Genomic DNA, 23,356 nt, shown 5'->3' on the forward strand with positions numbered 1-23,356 from the left:
TTTTGGTTGGGGACCACCATCAGCAAAATTTCAATGAACGCTTCCTAGAGGAATCATACACATGTTGTGTATTGTTTTTCTTCCTGAATTATTGTTTTACATTCTGTTTTGCAGTGTCAAGTCGTCTTACAAGGAAAGTCCAGGAACCTAATAATCCGAGAATTACAGAGAACCGTAAGTAGTTGTTTTAATCAAGTCCATATTTGATATGCGCTATAAAATTTCATATGAAAATGATAAAGATTTTATACACTATAATGCAACAAAGTTTTTGGGGGGGGTGTTATACTGGAATCAGGTTGTCCGTGTCCCGGACAAATTCTACCATAAACTCCTTGACAGATTTTGATAAAATTTGGTAAATAGAACCCCGACATAAAGGGGAGTTGAGTAAACTATATAGGATTCTCTATTGTTCTCTATTATTGTAGTTTATATTACTCAATTTATGCAGTGGGGCGGATTAGTCGGCCTCTCTGGCGACAGTTCTAGTTTTCCCAGGTGAATATGATTTAGGGAATAATTTGCATTCCATATATCTTCTTGAAGATTTTTAAATTTTAAGATACCAGAATAATCCTTCTATTCAGTATTTAGAGAATATTGTTCATGCTATTTTTTGCTAGGTAATTGTCATCTAGAATTATTAGTAGTTTTTTTGTTAGAAAATTGGCTGATGAAAATAATATTTTGGATAAGAAACTAATTAAAAATGCTCATTTGTTAACATTCAGGAAATAATCATTCCAATAACAAGACCTTTTTGTTATATTTAGAATTTAGATGTAAATCTGGCTGTGAACAACCTTTTAAGTCGGGACGATGAAGGCGAAGCTGATGATGATGACAGCCAAGACTCGTACATGCCTGACGATCTTATCTCACTCCTCGACTCTGGAATTCATGCTGATCATCCAAGCGTGATAATTGATGCGGACACAATGTATAATGAGGATGTGTTTGGCTACTCCACCTTAAGAACCAGGGGCTCTGGAACCAGGTCTCGGCTAGGTAAGGAACAATTATGGAACCAGGTCTCGGCTAGGTAAGGAACAATTATAGGTCAGATAATGGATATTAAATTTCAATTGTACTTTAAATCCATTGACAAATTCAATTGTTTTAGAATTCGGTTAATGAATCAATTTTGTTCTAGGTGACCGGGAAAGAGATTTGGACCGTGACAGAGAGAGGGAGTCTATATTTCGTATTCGTGACCGACGACGTCTTGACAACACACTACGTGACGAGGCTCTGAAGGCGATAGACCGTGACAAGGCGGAGAACATGGAGGCTGAAAACCTGAAGAAGCAAACATTATCTGGTCAGAGTCCAGTGGCTTTAGGAGAGGAGCTACAATTCTGGACAGAAAAGGTAGAATATCATAACAAAGTGGGTGATTTTCTGACAGCCTTATATGCCCTGACAATAGGGCCACATTATCTTTAATAGTGATAGTTTCTGCATCTGCTTAGTGCTCAGCATTAAGGGAGTGGAACGACTGCTTCGCCCATTGTCAGTATAATGTGACTGAGTGGGGTGTGTTGCTTGGTGTCTTTTGCGGCATTTTTCAGTGATATAGCACTATAATAAGGGCAACAGTTTAAATATACAAGAAGAAACACATGAATATACTGCAGTCACCCAAAACACACCACGCACTGCATACATCGGAGGCCGTCCTTACATGACCCTGGCTGTTAATAGGACGTTAATTTAATCAAACAAACAAACTTAGAAAAGCTCCTTTTACCCTTGTACATAATAAGTAAAAAAAAATTACTTTTGACGAATGTTTTTCATTCAGGTAAATATCTCGCTGAGATAGTTCTATAGAGGCTCTGTTGGCCAAGTTGTTAAGATGTCATGATATATTACCACAAGCTCTCTATCTATAGGTCACAAGTTTGAATCCCATGTGGGGCAATTGCCAAATACTGACCACTGGTTGGGGATTTTTCTCCAAGTACTCTGGCTTTCCTCCATCAACAAGCCTGGGACATCCTTGTATGACCCCGGCTGTTAATAGGACTTGAGCTAATAAATCAAACCAAACAGATGGCTTTATAACACAGATAATAGTTTTCTCCTATACTTCACAGGGATATCTTACTGTTGCTAGGGAAAGGATAACCCTATCTTGCACTAAGACAGCTCACATGTGCAAGACAATTACATGATGTCAATAATACATTAACGTTGACACATAACAACATTCCTGTGATAATGGCATGATCAAAAAAGTGGAAAGCAACTGAAATTTCATACTTCAAACATGGATGAAAGATTTTGGCCGTCAACCCTCGGCAAGCCTTGGGTTGGCAAGCACAACTCTTTCCCTCAGGATGTCCCTGTCCACTCGACAGACCCATGTAAGATACAGTATACTTCACAATTGAACAACATTGTATCGGTGCTGAAGTGTGGACTTTTTATTAATAAAATGCTTAATTTTGTCTTTCTAGGAAGGAAATTGTCCCAAATTTTCTCATATTGCGGCCATGCATTCTGAGCTGGTTGCTGTCGGTACCAATGGACAACTATATAGTTGGAGATGGAACGATCCAGAACCTTACAAAAACATGGATGTAAGTTATCCCTTCATAGTCTATTTCACCCTGGTCTTGTCTGCTACAATAGTCATTGAAGGCAAGGGATCTGCCTGTCTCAACATTTACGTTTTAAATTCCATTTGTGACAAAGTTAATTACATGATTGAATTGAAATTGATAGCTGCTCTTTGCATCCAAAATATATCCTAGCTGGTTCTGGTGTTTTGGAAGTTAACTTTCAAATTTGGTGAAATCAATATAGTTGCTAAAGTTTGCCCTATGCAGTTTGAATGATAATCCTCAATCTTGGCTTTTGTAGAACCCAAACTTGAAGCACCCGAAGGTCACATCTTTGTGCCTAGTCAACGAGAAAATTGTAGGTTTGTCAGCATGTAATGTACGAGCTTCAGTGTTCACTGAGTCAGACAAAGTAGCCACCTGGGTCGACGAGACACTTAACACAGTCTCATCTAAGTTAGAGCACATTGCTCAGACGTTCCCAGAATTCACTACAGATAAGATCGTGTCGCTACACACATGTTCTCTTTACACATGTGCCAGACTGGAGAGTGGCGCCCTCTACTGGTGGTAAGTAGAAGAGCTTGCTGCTATCATCACATTTTTATGGAATCAATCACAAATGTAACACTATGTAAATGATGGAATAATGTCATTTGTGCATACATCTGTAGGAAATGTTTTTGGGAGGAAAGATTTAAATTCTCGATTATCATGTTTGTAATTTTCTTTTTAAGATTGCATTGTTTAACATGTATTTTTTCAATTTCAAAATATTTTATCAGTAATACAATGAATATAAACATATTTATAATATAGATCATAAATACAATAAAGTGCATTGTATTAGCAATTGGATTGAATAACAGGCAAAGTACAGACTGTACGTTCGATGAACATGTACATGTACATGTATCAAGTAGGTTTGAACACATAGATACATGTACGTGTGTAAATACAAAATGTAGAAAAGCTACATTGTTTATGTTACTACCGTACCTCTTTGAGCAATGCTTCCGTGCGTATGATAAATAAACAATGTTGTACAATGCACAGTTTTGCACATTCCAATGACGTCGCAATGTTTACATATTGTGTGTCGGTGAGTCTGTGTTGTTCGCTACAACATGTAGATCTACATCCTATTTGTATTTTTAACATCTTTGGTTGTACGCAAATGGAGAAGATATGTCAGGACAACATCAGTCTTTGAGTTGCATAAGTTTAACCAAAACGACCTAGCACGACAATATGCATTTTTTGGTTCACCTCGGGGGACAGACAAGTCCTGTACGTTATCTACTGTGAATCGGCGAGAGTACAGTAGGCCTTACATACACATTGTACGTTTGGGCGTTTCGAAATATTGAAACGGAATCCTACAATTGTAGCTTTACAATACTTGTAATAGATATCTCTAATATTTATTGATAAGCTAAAAATTTTGAGAGCGGTAAAGTTTACAGTACAGTACTTAGTTGGCCTACCTGTGTTTGTACATGTTCCTCGAAACGACGTCCGATACATTTGAAAATCTCCAAGTTCCGGAAATAATGACATGGAACTATGTAAACACTTGTGTATTCAAGTAATTTCAAACGTGAACTGATTAAGTAGAACTCAAGTGATCATAAAATTGAAGAAACTCTCTGTTTGTCACACCTCCTTGACACAGGCGGTTTGAATCGGACGCTGCGTCACAACTACGTTAAATATCCTGCCACGTTATGAATTGTGTAAGCGTGTGTGTAATCATGCGAAGTAAAAGATTAAACCTAAGTGCTTTGCACCATGGTGTGATTATTTTAACAACAGATAAAATAAAACGATTTATAGTTCCATACCGGGAAAACCCTAGATATATGCTTCATCAGACGGAACTCATTTTTAGCCCACCATCATCAGATGGTGGGCTATTCAAATCGCCTTTCGTCCGTGGTCCGTCGTACCGTCCGTCCTTTCCGTCCGTCCGTCCGTCCTTCCGTCCGTCCGTCCGTACCCGTCCGTTAACAATTCTTGTTTACCCGCTATTTCTCTAAAAGTACTGAAGGGATCTTTCTCAAATTTCATATGTAGGTTCCCCTAGGACCCTAGTTGTGCATATTGTATTTTGGGACTGATCGGTCAACAAGATGGCCGCCAGGCAGCCATCTTGGATTTTGATAGTTAAAGTTTGTTACCGCTATTTCTCAGAAAGTACTGAAGGGATCTTTCTCACATTTCATATGTAGGTTCCCCTAGGACCCTAGTTGTGCATATTGCATTTTGGGACTGATCGGTCAACAAGATGGCCGACCAGCCGCCATCTTGGATTTTGATAGTTAAAGTTTGTTACGGCTAATTCTCAGAAAGTACTGAAGGGATCTTTCTCAAATTTCATATGTAGGTTCCCCTAGGACCCTATAGTGCATATTGCATTTTGGGACTGATCGGTCAACAAGATGGCCGCCAGGTAGCCATCTTGGATTTTGATAGTTAAAGTTTGTTACCGCTATTTCTCAGAAAGCACTGAAGGGATCTTTCCCAAATTTCATATGTAGGTTCCCCTAGGACCCTAGTTGTGCATATTGTATTTTGGGACTGATCGGTCAACAAGATGGCCGCCAGGCAGCCATCTTGGATTTTGATAGTTAAAGTTTGTTACCCGCTATTTCTCATAAAGTATTGAAGGGATCTTTCTCAAATTTCATATGTAGGTTTCCCGTAGGACCCTAGTTGTGCATATTGCATTTTGGGACTGATCGGTCAACAAGATGGCCGACCAGCCGCCATCTTGGATTTTGATAGTTAAAGTTTGTTACCGCTAATTCTCAGAAAGTACTGAAGGGATCTTTCTCAAATTTCATATGTAGGTTCCTCTAGGACCCCAGTTGTGCATATTGCATTTTGGGACTGATCGGTCAACAAGATGGCCGACCGGTGGCCATCTTGGATTTTGATAGTTAAAGTTTGTTACCGCTATTTCTCAGAAAGCACTGAAGGGATCTTTCTCAAAATTTCATATGTAGGTTCCCCTAGGACCCCAGTTGTGCATATTGCATTTTGGGACTGATCGCGTCAACAAGATGGCCGACCGGTGGCCATCTTGGATTTTGATAGTTTAAAGTTTGAAAAGCAGAAAAAAGAATTGTAAGTTTGAAAAAGCAGAGAAAAGATCCCTCTTTTCATTTGTCAGACATAGATCAATCTTTGGTGGGCGCCAAGATCACCTCTGGGATCTCTTGTATTTGTATGTTCATTGATAAATTGGCGGGGGGAATTTCCGCCACTTCGAGTGGCTGTTCCAAATGCCTGTCGGAACCAAACGATATAATTCAATTTTAGTCATATAAATGCCAGAAACACTATTAAGGGTACATTTTTGAGCTATGAAAATAATAGGTAAGACTGTAAATATAAGGGATTAAAGTCTCTTTCTGGTGGTTCTATCGAAGGATAAAGTTGAGTAGGGTATCGATATTTGTTTCATGGACCGCTTCGCGGTCCATTCCAAATATCGATACCCTACTCAACTTTATCCTTCGATAGAACCACCAGAAAGAGACTTTAATCCTTAATTGGATTGAATAACAGGCAAAGCCTATACAAATCCGTTCCAAACATGTTAAACATTGAGACAAAAAAAAAATAGTTTTATCATATTTCATGTAGGGGTGTCATGCCGTTTGCTCAGAGGAAGAAGTTAGTTGAAAGGACAAAGTCAAAGAAGAAAAAGACCAAGGACGGTCCTGCTTCTGTATCGTCATCGGGCGCCAGCGATATTGTAACTGGGACATTGGTGAGATATTTAAACAGTTATGGTCATTAAATGATGAGGTAGATATGGTGTTTTACTGGCCTAATAGAAGTAAATATTAACCAACATCAATAATTCAGAAATTGCCAGGTCTTAATAATTTAATATACATGAGAACACATCTTAAATCTTAAAACTTTAATACTGTATTAACCTGAGATTGTTATATCACAGTAAGGGATGAAAACTTGTACAATCGTTGATATTTACAGGTATGTCTGCGGAGCTCTCCCATGTACCATGCTGGGGCCCTGGCATTTGCGACTATTGACGGTGTTCCCAAGGTCGGACAGTTGCTAGGGTCGGCCTGGTCGCTCAGTGATACATGTCGATTCAAACTCATCAAAACTCCACCAAGGTAAATGTTTTGTCTCACCAGGAACAACAGTAATGAGAAAAAGACAATATGGAGTTATTTTTCTGGGGACAACATCCAACTGTTAAAGTTTTGATTTATATTTATTTTCAACAAATGTTGACCTGACCATAAGCAAACACGGCGACCAGAGTAGTGCAGGATTTGGCTCAGAATGTAGAATTCAGAGGCTATGAAATTTGGTGATGCTGAACCTCATAGACTTATAAGTTTTCAATTTGAACTAGATCTGTTTGTCAAAATCTATCAGTGAGATATTCATATTTTGTCTAAACTTACTAACAACCTTTTTTAAAGGAACTAAATTAAGAAATACTGTCAACATTCTTATTTTAGCATGGTTATTAATGGGCGCAATTTAGTGGTTCAATGCTGGAAATACCCTTTAAAAAATTAGTGCTGTACATACGTGATTCAAAGACAAAATAAAATTACCCGCAAAATAAGTATGTTTACAGATTTTAAAAGTCAAACAGTTGCATTTGAATTTAGTATAACATATTAACTGCAAAAATGAATTTAACTCTAAAATTAAGTAATTTTACAGTATACATGATGGTTTATTTTACAGTGAGCCCAAACCTGAGGTGAAACTAGAAGTAAAAGTCAGTGAGAGTCGTATGGAAATGCCACCCCCACCTTCTCCTGATTCTTCTACATGTAGTGACCACAGTGGCCCTACACTGGTCAGTCCAGCCTCACTCAGTAAGTAATGGTCATCTTCACACTGATCAGTCCAGCCTCACTCAGTAAGTAATGGTGCTATCACACTGTTCAGTCCAGCCTCACTCAGTAAGTAATGGTCATCTTCACACTGGTCAGTCCAGCCTCACTCAGTAAGTAATGGTCATCTTCACACTGGTCAGTCCAGCCTCACTCAGTAAGTAATGGTCATCTTCACACTGATCAGTTCAGCCTCACTCGGTAAGTAATGGTCATCTTCACACTGGTCAGTCAAGCCTCACTCAGTAAGTAATGGTGATATCACACTGATCAGTCCAGCCTCACTCAGTAAGTACTGGTCATCTTTACACTGGTCAGTCCAGCCTCACTCAGTAAGTACTGGTCATCTTCACACTGGTCAGTCCAGCCTCATTCAGTAAGTACTGGTCATCTTCATACTGGTCAGTCCAGCCTCACTCAGTAAGTTATGGTCATCTTATGATCAAATTTTGTAACTTTAGCCAGTCACACTTTGTAAGTGCTGGTCATCTTCTGGTCAATTTTGTAACATATGTTGGTCATATTTTGTGAGTAATGGTCGTTCATTAAAAGAATAATGAAATATATGAGCCCTGTGAATTTAAAGCGCTATACTGTATATAAAATGTACATGTATTCCATGTTTCACAGAGAGAAAAAAGGCTCCAACATCTATTAAGGAAGTAGAAAAGAAGGATGAGGAAAGCTGGCCTCTGAAGAATGTGATATTTGTGGAAGACGTTAAAACTGTACCTGTGGGAAAAGTGCTAAAGGTAGGAACATTCTAGTGGTACCATCAAAATCTCGTATATTACAGTTATCTGCCCTTGTGGATAGGTATTTATTGTGACGTCATGTGTTAGTGAGCCTTTAGTCACACTTTCTAGAGAAAACCTTGTGAAAAATCGCTCACACAATAATGATGTCACAATGGATCCCAACCAGGAAGGGAGGTAACTTATAATATGCAAAAACTTTCATAGAAATAAGAACACTATATTTAACTTGCACAAATATCAATAGTTATTTCTACTCTTTATATATATACAATGAACTTTATTTATGAAAAGGCATTACAGCAGCTAGCGAATTAAAGAAATGTATATGTTTTCTACCCTATTTATGAAAAGGCATTACAGCAGCTAGCGAATTAAAGAAATGTATATGTTTTCTACCCTATTTATGAAAAGGCATTACAGCAGCTAGTGAATTAAAGAAATGTATATGTTTTCTACCCTATTTATGAAAAGGCATTACAGCAGCTACCGAATTAAAGAAATGTATATGTTTTGTACCCAATGTTTGCACCCTGTTTTTGGTATGTTGTGTGATCACACAACTGTATAGATGTATGTCTTAGATTACTTCAATATAACTTGTGTCTATAACGTTAACTTATGTCAACTTTTGCTCACATTTATAAATCGCCAACTTTGTTGTCAGGTTGATGGAGCTTACGCGGCTGTGAGATTCCAGGTGAAGGACAGCCAGGACCCGGGTGCGAGTAAGGAGGACCTGACGAGTCTACTACAGGACTGTCGACTCCTCAGGAAAGACGACCTTCAGGTACCTGGAATTTTATCCCTCATTATAAAACTGGGAGGGTGGATTATGGTATGCTCTCTGGTCCTGACCCTATTTTGATATATAAAGACAAAGGCATTTAGGTCATGCAGACACTTCTAATCAGAAATCAATATACCATCTTCAAATAGGGGAATTTCATTTCCTAGCTACGAAATGGTGGGGGGAGGGAAGATGTATAGTGTTATCCTTGTTTGTCCCATCTCGGCCTACTTTTAATACATGGAGGCAGTGACATTGATGTCATGATTCAGTTAAACTTAACTGGTTTTATGCTTTAATATTTACTAAGCAATTTTTTAATTCAACATGAATTTGGAGTATTCATACCTACAATGTCCTGCCCTGACAGTCCCGCTTTGAAATATAGAGATTGGAGATCTATGTTTTACCAACATGTCTAGTTGATTTAATTTTTTTACACTGTACATTTCAGGTTGTTAAAAGTGCAAGTGCACCTCGACTGCCAGATTGTTTCCAAAAGACGCCCAAAAAAGTGACAATATCTGAAAATGGTCAGATCCTAGCGGTGGCCGTCGACTGCGATGGGATTCACGTGATCTGCCGCTCTGGTGCACGATTGAGTTACCTTGTGTATAATCTGACGACCGGCAAAGTTGAACAGGATTCCGTTTTTCCTACGGATGCTCAGGCTTTTATGGGGAGTCACAGGAGTGACATCACGCTGCACAATACTGGAGATGTTAGTATGATTTTACTGTTAAAGTTCTTCAGTTGATTACAGATAATGGACACTGGTATATTTCTGCTCAATCATTATAATGTTTAGATTTAACATCCGAAATGGAACTCGGTAACGTTTAATTCCTAATAATCACTATATATGATGAATTGATGATGAAAAATTGAATTTCAGACCAAAAGCCTTTGGTCTTTTATATTTTGTGGAATAATGAAAACATATGACACATCACTTGATAAGAAACAATATGACTTTTGACATACAATTTAAAAGTGCATCTTTCTACCATCGTCAAGCCTATTTATTATAACCACCCAAAGGACACAGGCTAAATGGTCTTTATAACCAGGTGGTCTTGATACATGTGATGTTGCTAAGACAAGTTTTACCGTATTTGAGCATTGCTGACTTTTGAAATCTGTCTACAGGAGTTGCTGGTCCAACTCCAGGATGGTAACGGGGCTATCTACCCACTAGCCAAGGACTGTACGGATGGGATCCGGGACCCTCTCTGGTTAAATCTGCCCCCAGTAAGGTGTCTGGGCATGCGAGTACAGTCCCTAAATAATATCATACCAAATATGAAGAACAAAGCAGCTGTATTGGTACTGGCTGTCGAGGTAATATGATAGTGTGTCTGTAACACTCAAAACATAGAATCAGAAATGTTTTAAACATGCTCCATCACTGACAGAGTGTAATCGATATCCATTATTTGAACCATAACCTATGTTTAATCGTGTCTAATTACCACAATAGACATATAAAATAATATATTTTGCTTTTGGTGCAATCAGTAATTTGTTCCATATAGGGCATTGTGCTGTGTTTTTTTTTTTTTATTCAAAATGCAATACATTATTTTCAATATTTTAATCTTAAAATATAATTGGAAGCTCAAACTTTCAATGATGGTTATGGTATAAAGTAAGTAACTTTTGTAACTGAATAAAAATACTAATTTGTCTGCTCCTGTTTTTGATAGAGAAAAAATACCATTCGTCAGTGGTATAGCATCTTTAAGACTTTGCAAAAATGGGGAACTAAACTCATAGATTTCGGGGAACTAAACACATAGATTTCGGGGAACTAAACACATAGATTTCAAGCAGGAATAATTTCTTTGAAAACAACTCTTCGTCAAGTGATGATAAAAGTGCGTTATGAGGTCTGCTGGAAACAAACCAGAGTAACACATTGTCTGTAATCTTGATGGGTATGTCCAAGACTGCATACTCATTGTAAGGCCGGACATAGAAAAGGGGGGCAGGGATAGCACCTCTGGGTTATAGATTTGACCCTGGGGACATCGCCCCTAGCCCGACAGGGATGGGGAAAGGGTGGGGATTTTTTTTTTTTTTTTTTTTTCAAAGTTTAACCAGTGACCTATGACCGTCATCTTTAGTAATCTGATGACAAGAGTTGTGAGAAAAATTATGTGTTTAAAAAAGAAAAAGAGTTGTACATTTGAGCATATCAAAAATTATGTGTTATTTCCACTTCAAAAAGGTTTGCTAAGTAAAAATTTGAATATATTGAAATTCGCATAATTAATAATAATAAAGGAATTCAATACTTTATAGGTCTGTCAAGATGACATATTGATGTTATCTCATGACGAGGGCAATTCCACTTAAACATGTACCTTCAGATTTTTGGTAAATTTGGGACATTTTAATGAAATGATCCTAATTTCAGCTCAGTAGTATTTCAGCCATAACAATATCCTGTAAGCCAGTAATGTTATCACCTTGACTTGTTTTCACAGCTACAAGTTCTAATTCCACATATTCTAAGATGCAACCTTGAGAAGGTCAAATCTATCCTAGCTTCGTTAGAAAAGGAGCCAGGTGAGTTCAGTAACTATGCAATAGAAATAAGGAATGTATTGGGAAATATTTGTACTTCAAGTACTATGAATGCCATCAAATAAGTTAAATGTGATTGAAATGATTTTTATCTCATAACTTTTTAGATGCATAACTGACAATTAAGATAATTATATCGCGTAATCTACAGAATTTTTAGTAATGCAGTCAAAAGCTACGTTGAAGTGAGATGAAAATTGTATATCGGGAACAACACCAGTTCTGTTACCATTGTTATGGGATACAACTCTGTATATAAAGGGAGATAACAAGCTATAGAATAGATGATGAAATCATATAAAGTGAGATAATAAAGTAGAGCTTGTGGGAGATAAAAGATTTAATAGCGATAAGTTTTATGAAAAGGACAGAAAAATACTGTAAAGGGAGAGAACTCAGAACAGCTATTGATAGAAATGAAAGATAAAGCAAAGGGATATTACAGGCTAGGTGAATGGTGGATAAAGCTGTGTAAAGGGAGGTAAGTCAAGCTACTTGGAGATAAATCTTGTTAAAGGGGGATAACTTGTCATGGTAATATAGAGAGGTTGTTTACTCTAACCCCATTTTACTATTGAATACTTCATGAATTGTAATGATCTATTTTTGCAGGAACAGCCTCTAGTCAAAAGTTGTTACAAGATATATTACGCGAGCACTGTGACGGTAACCGTAACATCATGCACACGTGTGTAGCCATGTGTATACCGACCTCCAACAAGGATTATGATAATGGTGAGTGGGAACACTTGTGTACAAGATACATAGATCTTTATCATGAAAAGTTGATCATTTCATTATATTGGTAATGACAGATATTTTTGCAGGGATGATACTTTGACATCGACATGGTCCTGAAAATTATATTTGTTCCACGAAATATAATTTCTAAATACCTGAAAATGAATTTAGTGTCTAGTGTGGCAAAATTTAAATGTCATATGATATACTAAGAATACATGCACCAAATGCTGCAAACGTTTGTTTCAACAAATTAATGCTTAATTGCTTATAATGTAAGATGTTTTCTCCTTGATTAGTTGCATCACAGTATGACCACAGTACTTTCAGTACTTTGATAACCGATTTGTAAGAATTTTTGTGATGTTTTGTTGATAGACACAGCTGCTGCCGGAACAACAACAACTATAACTTCTACCACGACTACGACCTCCAGCGCCTTCACATCTGCTCTGGAGGCCATTAATGCAGTGAGCAGTGCTGTCGACGCTCTCGCTGCTATTCAATCTCGTTCAACCACTGACTCCAGCTCTCGCAGGTAAACTCCTTTAATATCACCGACATGTTTTTTGTGTAGTTTGGTGTATCTGAGAAGGCCCACTACCTTTCTGGAGCAAAATATAAAGGTTTCTTGAAACATTAGTAACATAAGAAAATATATATCGATGGCCTAAGATGAGGTAATAACACCAAAAAAATGCAAGATTTCCTGCGTATTACATGATAACTGTAGAGATTCATTTTGCTGTTTTGCCGTCTGGCGCAGTGATAGTGAACTACTGAGCGGTATTTAGGGCAACGGCAGGAAACCTAAAACGACCTGCGTTATGAAAATTGACATTATATTTATTTTAATCAAAATATTTAGAAGATGATGATAGGTGTAGTATTAATGGTATTTTAATAACTTAGGCGACTCTACAAAATTATAGATCTCGTTTTACATTCCCATTTTAAAGATTAAAAGCCGTTTCAGAAAGGTAGTGGGCCTTTAAGGGGTTTATCTCACAGCATACATGATATAGCAGAAAAAAATCATTGAAGTGAATGAACGACAATAATACCACACCTTGCAAGAGTAAGCCTTATTCTATTGATATCCATAACTATTAAACTAACACAAAACTTGTCCCCATATATAGTATCTTCAGACATTGCTATCAAAGATATAGGTATGTATATGTGGCGGATAAGTAATTAGCATTTACTTTTTTCCCTCATATCTTATTAAAAGCCTTAATTTAGCACAGACAATTTTTATTGTAAGTGTGACAAAAATTCTACCAGAAATACACTTTTACAAAATTTAGCACTTTACATAAATTCACACTTCAAAGACTGTGCGAAAAACACTAAAATAAAACTACCACCATAATAAGTTTGTTGACAGTTAGTTATATATAATGTAGTATGTATTTGTAAGAATCTAGCATTACTCATTGCTGTTACTTCTTTGACCCAATGATTTGATCTCTCCAGTGTTACCCTGCGGGAGATGATGCGGCGAGCCTCGTCAGCTGCGCGAGCCGTTAGTGGAATGGAGGTACGGGATAGGGAAGAAAGAGACGAGGCTGCCATAGCAACTCCAACGATTTCCTGGAATCCTGATCCACCTCCTAGCTATGAATCGTTATACCCTGAGGCCAGTACTATCTCCATGGCGCCTGTAAAACTTGAGGAGAAAGAGCGTCGAACGATCGCGGGACAGATGCTGCATCTACTGTGTGATTCACCGGCCCTACAGCCCCATCTAAGGGACCTGCTGTCTGCTAGGTAAGTACCTACAGCCCCATCTTAGGGCCCTCCACTCTGCTAGGAAAGTACCCACAGCCCCATCTAAGGGACCTCCTGTCTGCTAGGTAAGTACCCACAGCCCCATCTTAGGGACCTCCTCTCTGCTAGGTAAGTACCTACAGCCCCATCTTAGGGACCTCCTGTCTGTTAGGTAAGTACCCACAGCCCCATCTAAGGGACCTCCTGTCTGCTAGGTAAGTACCCACAGCCCCATCTAAGGGACCTCCTATCTGCTAGGTAAGTACCTACAGCCCCATCTTCGGGACCTCCTGTTTGCTAGGTAAGTAGAAAGAACCCTCGATAGTCTGGACACCTTTGATCCTAAACTAGGATGTCTGGATTATAAGTTTTTTCTCGGACTGTAAAATTTTGTGTTCTTAATCAATGTGTAATGTTATGGTTGTCTGTTCACTCTCATTTCCATCTGAACTGAGTTTTCTGAACAATCAACATCAGGATTTCTGGGGTCTTTTGTATATAAATGTCTTACATAGCAACCACAAAGACCCTGAACGTTTCAACAAAATAAACATTGTATCGGTGTGCAGTTACACTTATATGCATAAAAAGCCTAAAATAACACCAGTTTCAAGTTAGAGTGAATTTTTCATATTACAGAAACGCAGAGGGTTGTACCCCGTTCATGCAAGCAGTGAAAGGTTGTGCGTATGCTGGAGCCAGTACGTTGTTCGACTGTGCTAAGAAGCTTGCCAGCAGTGACTGTGGTGAGGTGGACAAGCCATCTCTGATGAGTATGGTGTATCCGACAGGATCCAGTCTGGATAACTCTCCTCTACAAGTATTATGTTGTAACGACACCTGTAGTTTTACCTGGACCGGGCGTGAGCACATCAAACAGGTAAGATGGTTAATAAAAGCAAAATTTACGTATTGAAATATTTTTGTTTTGACGAAAATTAGTATTTAAAGACCAGATATTACGTTTTTGCATATTGTACAATCATCTGCCGTTTTGGCGAGTAGGTCACCTGAAATCCAACTTATTTTGTTGAGGAGATGTTTGTCTTTTGTGTTTATTTTGTGTTAAAGAAATTGTAAATGATTTTTACAGGATATCTTTGAGTGTAAGACTTGTGGGTTGACTGGGTCGCTGTGCTGTTGTACGGAGTGTGCCCGAGTTTGTCACAAAGGACACGACTGCAAGTAAGTAATCAACTAACAAATGGCAAAGATATTCTCAAACACAGAGTAATAGCTATTAATTTAATGTTTAATTTTCTAACCACACAAAAAATACCAATTTAATCAGTTTGCTTTAAATAAAAGATAAGAAAATAAGCAAATAAAAAAAATAGCATCTAAAACTGGTCTAGTAGTGTATGATGTTGTGAAGTAAAGGACTTACTTGCCAATGGCAAGTAATAAGACATTTTCAAAAACAGAGTAATCACAGTTAATTTAATAATTTAAAAACGCAAAAAATACCAATTTAATTATTTTGTTTTACAAATAGAGAAGAAAATGAGCAAATGAAATAATAGCATTTAAAACTGGTCCTGTAGTGTATGGTGTTGTGAAGTAAAGGTCTCAGTCTGAAATATCATCTTAACATACTTTAATTGATTAGTGAGCCTTTTATTAGTAAAATCATGTCCAGTATGGTTATTGAAAGAAATTGATGAAAAGTAAATAAAAACGAACATTATATTGGTGACCAGGGGATGGATGGGCAATTCTAAACACCTTCACATTAGGTTCACTGTCGTCAAGGAAAAAAACCCACATAAGTTCTTGTATCTTTGTAAGGAAAAGTTTTTGAAAAAATGCTAGCAATATAATCATAAATGAGGATTGAAAATGTCATTAAAAGGATCTATTCATCGAGATATAAATGTCGAAAATTGCATAACAAGAAAATAATTTTTTGCTACTGGTTTCAATAGGATGAAGAAAACGTCGCCGACAGCTTACTGTGACTGTTGGGAGAAATGTAAATGTAAGGCCCTCATCGCCGGGCAGCAAGGGCCACGATTTGATCTCCTCAACCGACTGCTGTCTGAGACTGATCTTGTTGTTCTGCCTAACAGCAGGTAAATAGCATAGTAAATGAATCTATGTAAAAAGTCTATTTACTGATGTAGATGACAGTCGTGAGGTTTTACTATTCTAATTGCAATTTATTTATTTGAAGATTTATTGTTCCTGTGAAACAAATCTCTTTTGAATTTGGTTTTGAAGTACAGCAGAAGCTGATTTACATAATCATTATTTCCCATCCAATTGTGAAAATTTCATTATCCCCATAGAAATTACTGACTATACATGAGATTAAAACTTGAAAATGAATTAATTTACTATTAATGTTTTATGTTGGAATAGGGGAGAGAATATCCTATTGTTCCTTGTCCAGACTGTCGGCCGACAGGTTGTGGAACAACGTCAATACAGAGCGTCGCGACCTCGAGTCCCGGCGCCACGCAAGCCAATTGTCACGGACATAGGTCAGTGGACCCCAAGGCCCACTGGACACAAATATAACAAATCTAGCAAATCCCAGCTAGCCACAAGTAATAAGTATTCTAATTTTCATAGGGCCATGCCCGAATACAATAGTACTTATCCTAATCTTATAACAAATTGAAGTGAGAATATTTAACCATTAAGTTACTTTTGTTTTAGGTATAGTTTGCTTTACAATTAATAATTAAATTTCATATCTAACACTCATTTCTACTGGTTAGATCTTCGAGGTTATTTTTCCATAGACCGAAAGAATTGTACGTCAAGTATTATGACGTCATATATACAAAACAGTTTTGCGGGATATTTTAAAAGCGGTAGTCATTGGCCAAACTGCATTTTTGGATAAGATATCACTGCGCCACAACTCAATTTGTTTTATTGTAAAAGTAAAATCACAGAATTTTATGCCTAATTAGTACCTGAGTGAGTTATCTGAATGAAATTATAAGCATTATTCTCTATATCTTTTTTTCGTGTCTATGAAGAACGTCCTTCTAATTTTGTCTATGACTTCATAACCCCAAAAGATATTGAGAATAATGCTTAAATAGCCTGAAATTCTAATCTTATCAATAACAAATTGAAGTGAGAATATTTACCATTATATTACTTTCGTTTTAGGTATAGTTTGCTTTATAATTCTTTAGTCTGAAATTCTAATATTATCAATAACAAATCAAAGTGAGAATATTTATCCAGTATATTACTTATTTTGGTTTTAGGTATAGTTTGCTTTGTGATTCTATAGTCTTAAATTGATGTAGATAGTAGAAATGTGTCTATTTATACAAATAACAAATTGAAGAGAGGTTTTCGTTATTTAACAAAACTTAACAATTCTACTTTCACTTTAGGTATAACTTGCTTCAATAATGTTTATACATGCTAGATTGTAATATTAACACAGAATTTCAGAATTTAAAAAAAACAAGTGATATTTTCATTGAAATTATAGTTATACTTTTCTTTAGACATGATGTGATGTAACAATGCTTTCTGATACTGCAAATCTCATCATTTAACAAATTGAAGTGATATTTCACTGCAAGTAAATTATACACTTCTTTGATGTTAGATATTTCATATGCTTGAATCTGCTTTTAAACTCAAAACTACACCTTAAGATATATATATATGATCATATCTTTAATTACAAATTGTAATTTAGCAACAGAGTTTGATCATTATTCTTGATACGATTTAAGGTATGATTTACTTTGTTGAAGACTATATAAAAGAGCCTAGTATTAACACATATTCTTATGTAGAATTTACCATTAAAACTAATCCTGTTGTGATATTGGGTACTACCATCAGTCAAGTATACAGACTATTCCTAGATTTCTATTGCGTATGATCCACGAAATTCGCAAAAGTTATCTCCACAAATGATGATCTACATCATTTGTATTGGGAATAATTTCTTTTCAAGTGTTTAATTCGTCAATGCTGATCTTGAAGGCTTTGTTTGGAAATGCAAATCATGAAATTCAATAGCCACAAAAGGACTTTAGTTTACAGTAATGTTTTAATAGCTATATCAAAGCTTAATGCAATAGTTTTTTATTTTGATTCTTAATATATATGATCAATTTTTTTTTTTTAAGTCCAAAATTTGAGCCCATTACTATCACATCTCTTGAAACAGATTTAAACCTGATAAGTTATTGTTTTACCAAAAATTAAAAGCATACAAAATTAAAATACTCTTGACAACTCACTAGAACTCATATTTAGAGTTACTGAATTTATCTTGACTGTTTCTTGTTTTGTTTCAGATGTTGAAATGCCGGAGCATGACCTTGACCCTCCTCGATTTAGTCGACGTGCCCTAGAGCGAATCCTGAATGACTGGACAGCCGTCAAGGCTATGATTCTGAGTGGGAAGAAACAGTCTAGGACAAAGTATGTAGAACAAAGCAGATATTTATAATACTGTAAATTTACGCAAGTGAGGGAATTTTTGCTAATTACATTAAGGCATTTTCATTGCAAAAATTTCCAGTGGGCATAAGATTTTGTGAAAATATAAACTATATTGCCAAAAGGAAAATAACACTTTACCAAAAAAAAATGTTAACTCTAACATGTCGTGAAATTCAACACTCAGGAAAACTTCTATGTTGACAGTAATAAGTAATTACAAAACATTTTACATTTGTTTGCTTATTTTATTGTGTCGCCTGCAACGCAAGGGCGAGACTTAGGTATCACTATGTCGGCGTCTTCGGCGTTTGGGAAACGGTTTCCATGCGATAACTTAATTACTTATTGTCCGATTTCAACCAAATTTGATATATTGCTTTATATCAATGAGATCTTAGATGGGTTCAATATTGGTCAAAATCCATCAATATTTGCAAGAGTTACAGGACATGATAACTTCACCTAATTATTAACAATATTTTTAACTGTAAATAACTATTTTTTGTGATGCTATGCAGGCGACACATCCTATTCCATGGAATTTATTTGTTTGTTTGGGTTTTTTTACAACACAATTCCTGTTTACAGTTCACCAGATCTGATGTACGAGGACCAGCTGTACCTAGATAGTCAGAGTGGGACAGCCAGACTAGACAAGTTTACACACAACCTGCTGGTCAAGTGTAGCACAGAGGTACGTGTACTTACTTACCACAGTGTGGTCAGAGTGTATCCAGCGGTAAGTGTAGCACAGAGGTACTGTACTTACCACAGCGGTCAAGTGTAGTCTACGGGTGTACACACAAGAGTGTACTTACCACAGGGTCAAGTGTAGCACAGAGGAACGGTACTTACCACTGGGTTAAGTGTAGCACAGAGGAACGTGTACTTACCACAGTGGTAAGTGTAGCACAGAGGTACATGTACTTACCACAGCGGTCAAGTGTAGCACAGAGGAGGTACTTACACACGTGTACTTACCACAGGGTAAGTGTAGCACAGAGGAGTGTACTTACCACAGCGGTTAAGTGTAGCACAGAGGTCTTACCACAGGGAAGTGTAGCACAGAGGTAGTTACTTACCAAGTGTAGCAGGGGTTAAGTGTAGCACAGAGACGTGATTACACAGGTATAGCACAGAGGTAGTGTACTTACCACAGTGGTCAAGTGTAGCACAGAGGTACGTGTACTTACCACAGGTTAAGTGTAGCACAGAGGTACGTGTACTTACCACAGGGTAAGTGTGCACGAGGACGTGTACTTACCACGTAAGTGTAGCACAGAGGTACGTGTACTTACCACAGGGTAAGTGTAGCACAGAGGTACGTGTACTTACCACAGTGTGTTAGCACAGAGGTAGTGTACTTACACAGTCAGTGTACACAGGAGTACACAGAGGAGTGTACTTACCACAGGGTAAGTGTAGCACAGAGGAGGTGTACTTACCAGTGGTTAAGTGTAGCACAGAGGTAGTGTACTTACCACAGCAGTTAAGTGTAGCACAGAGGAACGTGTACTTACCACAGCAGTCAAGTGTAGCACAGAGGAACGTGTACTTACCACAGCGGTTAAGTGTAGCACAGAGGTACGTGTACTTACCACAGTGGTTAAGTGTAGCACAGAGGTAGGTGTACTTACCACAGTGGTCAAGTGTAGCACAGAGGAACGTGTACTTACCACAGTGGTCAAGTGTAGCACAGAGGTACGTGTACTTACCACAGTGGTCAAGTGTAGCACAGAGGTACGTGTACTTACCACAGTGGTTAAGTGTAGCACAGAGGTACGTGTACTTACCACAGTGGTTAAGTGTAGCACAGAGGTACGTGTACTTACCACAGTGGTCAAGTGTAGCACAGAGGTACGTGTACTTACCACAGCAGTTAAGTGTAGCACAGAGGAACGTGTACTTACCACAGTGGTTAAGTGTAGCACAGAGGTAGGTGTACTTACCACAGCGGTCAAGTGTAGCACAGAGGTAGTGTACTTACCACAGTGGTCAAGTGTAGCACAGAGGAACGTGTACTTACCACAGTGGTCAAGTGTAGCACAGAGGTACGTGTACTTACCACAGTGGTCAAGTGTAGCACAGAGGTACGTGTACTTACCACAGTGGTCAAGTGTAGCACAGAGGTACGTGTACTTACCACAGTGGTCAAGTGTAGCACAGAGGTACGTGTACTTACCACAGTGGTCAAGTGTAGCACAGAGGAACGTGTACTTACCACAGCGGTCAAGTGTAGCACAGAGGTACGTGTACTTAACACAGCGGTTAAGTGTAGCACAGAGGAACGCGTACTTACCACAGTGGTTAAGTGTAGCACAGAGGAACGTGTACTTACCACAGCGGTCAAGTGTAGCACAGAGGTACGTGTACTTAACACAGCGGTTAAGTGTAGCACAGAGGAACGTGTACTTACCACAGCGGTCAAGTGTAGCACAGAGGAACGTGTACTTAACACAGTGGTCAAGTGTAGCACAGAGGTACGTGTACTTACCACAGTGGTTAAGTGTAGCACAGAGGAACGTGTACTTACCACAGCGGTCAAGTGTAGCACAGAGGTACGTATACTTACCACAGAGGAACGTATACTTACCACAGAGGTACGTGTACTTACCACAGAGGTACGTGTACTTACCACAGAGGAACGTGTACTTACCACAGCGGTTAAGTGTAGCATAGAAGTCAATACACTAACCAAAATGAACTTGGCTTTATTGTGTTGCCCATTAAAAGCAAATTATAATTTTGTTGATGTTAAAGACTGCAGTTGGATTTTACACACAAACTTTAAAGGTTTTCCTGTTCGATAACTCAAGTTTCATAGGCAGATCAGATGCACACCAAGACTCCTGATCGGAAATTACTCGTCAAATATCAAGGTCAAAGCTATTGTTGCTTTAATTATTTTGGTGTTTATTATCCCCCCTCAATGGGGGAAGTTCTACTGGAATTGGGTTGTCCTTCTGTGTGTCTGTCTGTCTGTAGACACAACTTTGTACAGCAAATTCCTCCTAAATTACAATTTTATGATAAAATTTGGTACACAGAATCATGACATAAAGGGAAGTGAAGTAAACTATAAAGGGTTCTGCAATGTCCCCTATTAATGGAGTTATTTTTAAATTTGTGCAGCAGGGTGTATTAGTCGTCCATTCTGGTGACAGTTCCAGTTTTAGCCTGTATCTTAATAATGATAAAGCTTTTTGCCTGTAAAAATAACATGAAACAAAATAAAACCATGACCATTAAATGAGCGTTTTGTTCAATAGATGCTGGACACCCTTCTTACCACCATAATCCGAGAGATGCAGAACGACAGCATTGAGGGGAGAAAGGCCGAAGCACGCACCATCGCACAGAGATTCCTACGCTCTGTCGCCAGGATCTTTGTTGTCCTCAACGTAGAAATGACTCCCTCTACTAACAAGAAAAAAAGGTAAGATCTTCTTTGTAAAAGGTGAAGGATAAGGGAGAGGGAGAATATGTTTAGACAAAGGTTAGTGCTTGAAATTTATCTTTGTCTGGTCCTTAAAAAAAGTTAAAAAAAAAAAAAAAAATCAAAATATATAATATTATAACATAAATACTTCTGTTTAACAGTTCCACCTTGACATCCTGCCAGCCCTTAGTGAAATGTAAACGGGCATTTCAAGCTCTGATAAACATTGCTATTGAGGAACTGTGTGAGATTGCTAACTCGCTTATAGCACCGGTGCGTATGGGTGTCACCCGACCAACAGCTCCGTTCTCCCTCGTGTCGGCCAATGGTGAAGCCATACAGGTTAGTCTTGCTGACTTCTACTAGCCTTCTCATGTTTACTTTAAATATTCAGAGGCAAACCATATATATGCCATTTGGGTATTAAATCTACTTTTTCACAATTGCTTTTTAGCTACATGTAGTGTAAACAGTGTCTATTCTTAAGAGAACATTAAGATGATCTTTGGAGTTTGTTACATTGACCTAGTAAGAAAAAAACTGATTTGAAAATTGACAATGCTGTCTGACATCTTAAATGAACAGAGTTACAAACATCAATAAGATAAATGGTAAATGTGGTCTATTATTTGGTCATATTTAAAATGTATAAATTTATGATCATAACTCTGGTACATAAAAGTAGAAACTTGCAACCAGTTTGTGAAAAACAGATTTCCAATTTATGTTTTGAGTGTGAAGACAATATAAACCTTTGTTGGTTTTACAGGGGAGTGAAGAGGTGTTTAATGTGGACCCGATTCCTCCGCGGTCAGAACCGACCGATACAGACACCCATCCCGTAACGGCGTATATGCCTCACACCAGTCAGGCCCGTGGTCAGCCAGCCCACCAAAACACTGACCGTGACGACGACGATATCATGGCTGCTGATGTGGAGGAGGTAAAATTAACATTGTAACTCTATACAAAATAAACTTAAAGGTATGAAGTAAAGTTCAATCATGGACTCATAATTCTATACAAAATTGTCTAAACTGGATGTGACTGATACTATTTGCCAGTATATTAAGTCAGGTTTCTGAATTATAAACGTTTTAATTACTATAGATTGATAAGGAAACTGTCAAAATTCACCAGGATCAGGATTAGATAAGTTATACTGTACTTCACCTGGTTATCTATCCTCTCAGGTAGCTAGGTATCAGCTGTGATGTCATTACTTTGTGAACCGAAAATTACATTGAAAATAAATTATGCTGAGAAAACATGATGTCACAATCAATACCTAGCCACAAGGTCAAATAACTCTGTAATTTGGAAATACAGAATACAAGTGATAATGCAATGCGATCTTGAATCATAATAGTCTT

At 37.7% G+C, this 23,356-nt stretch overlaps 1 protein-coding gene and 1 non-coding gene across 4 annotated transcripts in view; both read left to right on the plus strand.

The window, feature by feature from the left end:
• LOC138309043 (E3 ubiquitin-protein ligase UBR5-like) overlaps window positions 1-23,356 on the plus strand; it is a 45,168-nt gene that overhangs the window by 4,592 nt on the left and 17,220 nt on the right. For 2 of the 3 annotated variants that reach the window (XR_011206188.1, XM_069250142.1), the window contains exons 6-30: window positions 115-174; window positions 777-1,011; window positions 1,157-1,374; window positions 2,466-2,588; window positions 2,872-3,140; window positions 6,222-6,348; window positions 6,579-6,724; window positions 7,314-7,447; window positions 8,096-8,217; window positions 8,888-9,010; window positions 9,465-9,731; window positions 10,160-10,351; window positions 11,500-11,581; window positions 12,212-12,334; window positions 12,719-12,878; window positions 13,820-14,113; window positions 14,753-14,993; window positions 15,207-15,298; window positions 16,039-16,185; window positions 16,475-16,662; window positions 18,397-18,523; window positions 19,133-19,238; window positions 21,814-21,980; window positions 22,145-22,325; window positions 22,753-22,926. Coding sequence is in view for 2 of the 3 variants with exons in the window: in XM_069250142.1 (XP_069106243.1) it covers window positions 115-174; window positions 777-1,011; window positions 1,157-1,374; window positions 2,466-2,588; window positions 2,872-3,140; window positions 6,222-6,348; window positions 6,579-6,724; window positions 7,314-7,447; window positions 8,096-8,217; window positions 8,888-9,010; window positions 9,465-9,731; window positions 10,160-10,351; window positions 11,500-11,581; window positions 12,212-12,334; window positions 12,719-12,878; window positions 13,820-14,113; window positions 14,753-14,993; window positions 15,207-15,298; window positions 16,039-16,185; window positions 16,475-16,662; window positions 18,397-18,523; window positions 19,133-19,238; window positions 21,814-21,980; window positions 22,145-22,325; window positions 22,753-22,926 (4,098 nt within the window). In the remaining variant the exon portion in view is untranslated. The remainder of the gene's footprint in view (window positions 1-114; window positions 175-776; window positions 1,012-1,156; window positions 1,375-2,465; window positions 2,589-2,871; window positions 3,141-6,221; window positions 6,349-6,578; window positions 6,725-7,313; window positions 7,448-8,095; window positions 8,218-8,887; window positions 9,011-9,464; window positions 9,732-10,159; window positions 10,352-11,499; window positions 11,582-12,211; window positions 12,335-12,718; window positions 12,879-13,819; window positions 14,114-14,752; window positions 14,994-15,206; window positions 15,299-16,038; window positions 16,186-16,474; window positions 16,663-18,396; window positions 18,524-19,132; window positions 19,239-21,813; window positions 21,981-22,144; window positions 22,326-22,752; window positions 22,927-23,356) is intronic. The other variant, XM_069250143.1, reaches the window with a different exon arrangement.
• LOC138309882 (small nucleolar RNA U85) lies at window positions 10,871-11,149 on the plus strand. Its single transcript, XR_011206349.1, has one exon. It is a non-coding gene; the product is annotated as a small nucleolar RNA U85 (small nucleolar RNA).

The sequence above is a fragment of the Argopecten irradians genome, chromosome 15 (genome assembly GCF_041381155.1).
Source record: "Argopecten irradians isolate NY chromosome 15, Ai_NY, whole genome shotgun sequence".
Lineage (NCBI taxonomy): Eukaryota > Metazoa > Mollusca > Bivalvia > Pectinida > Pectinidae > Argopecten > Argopecten irradians.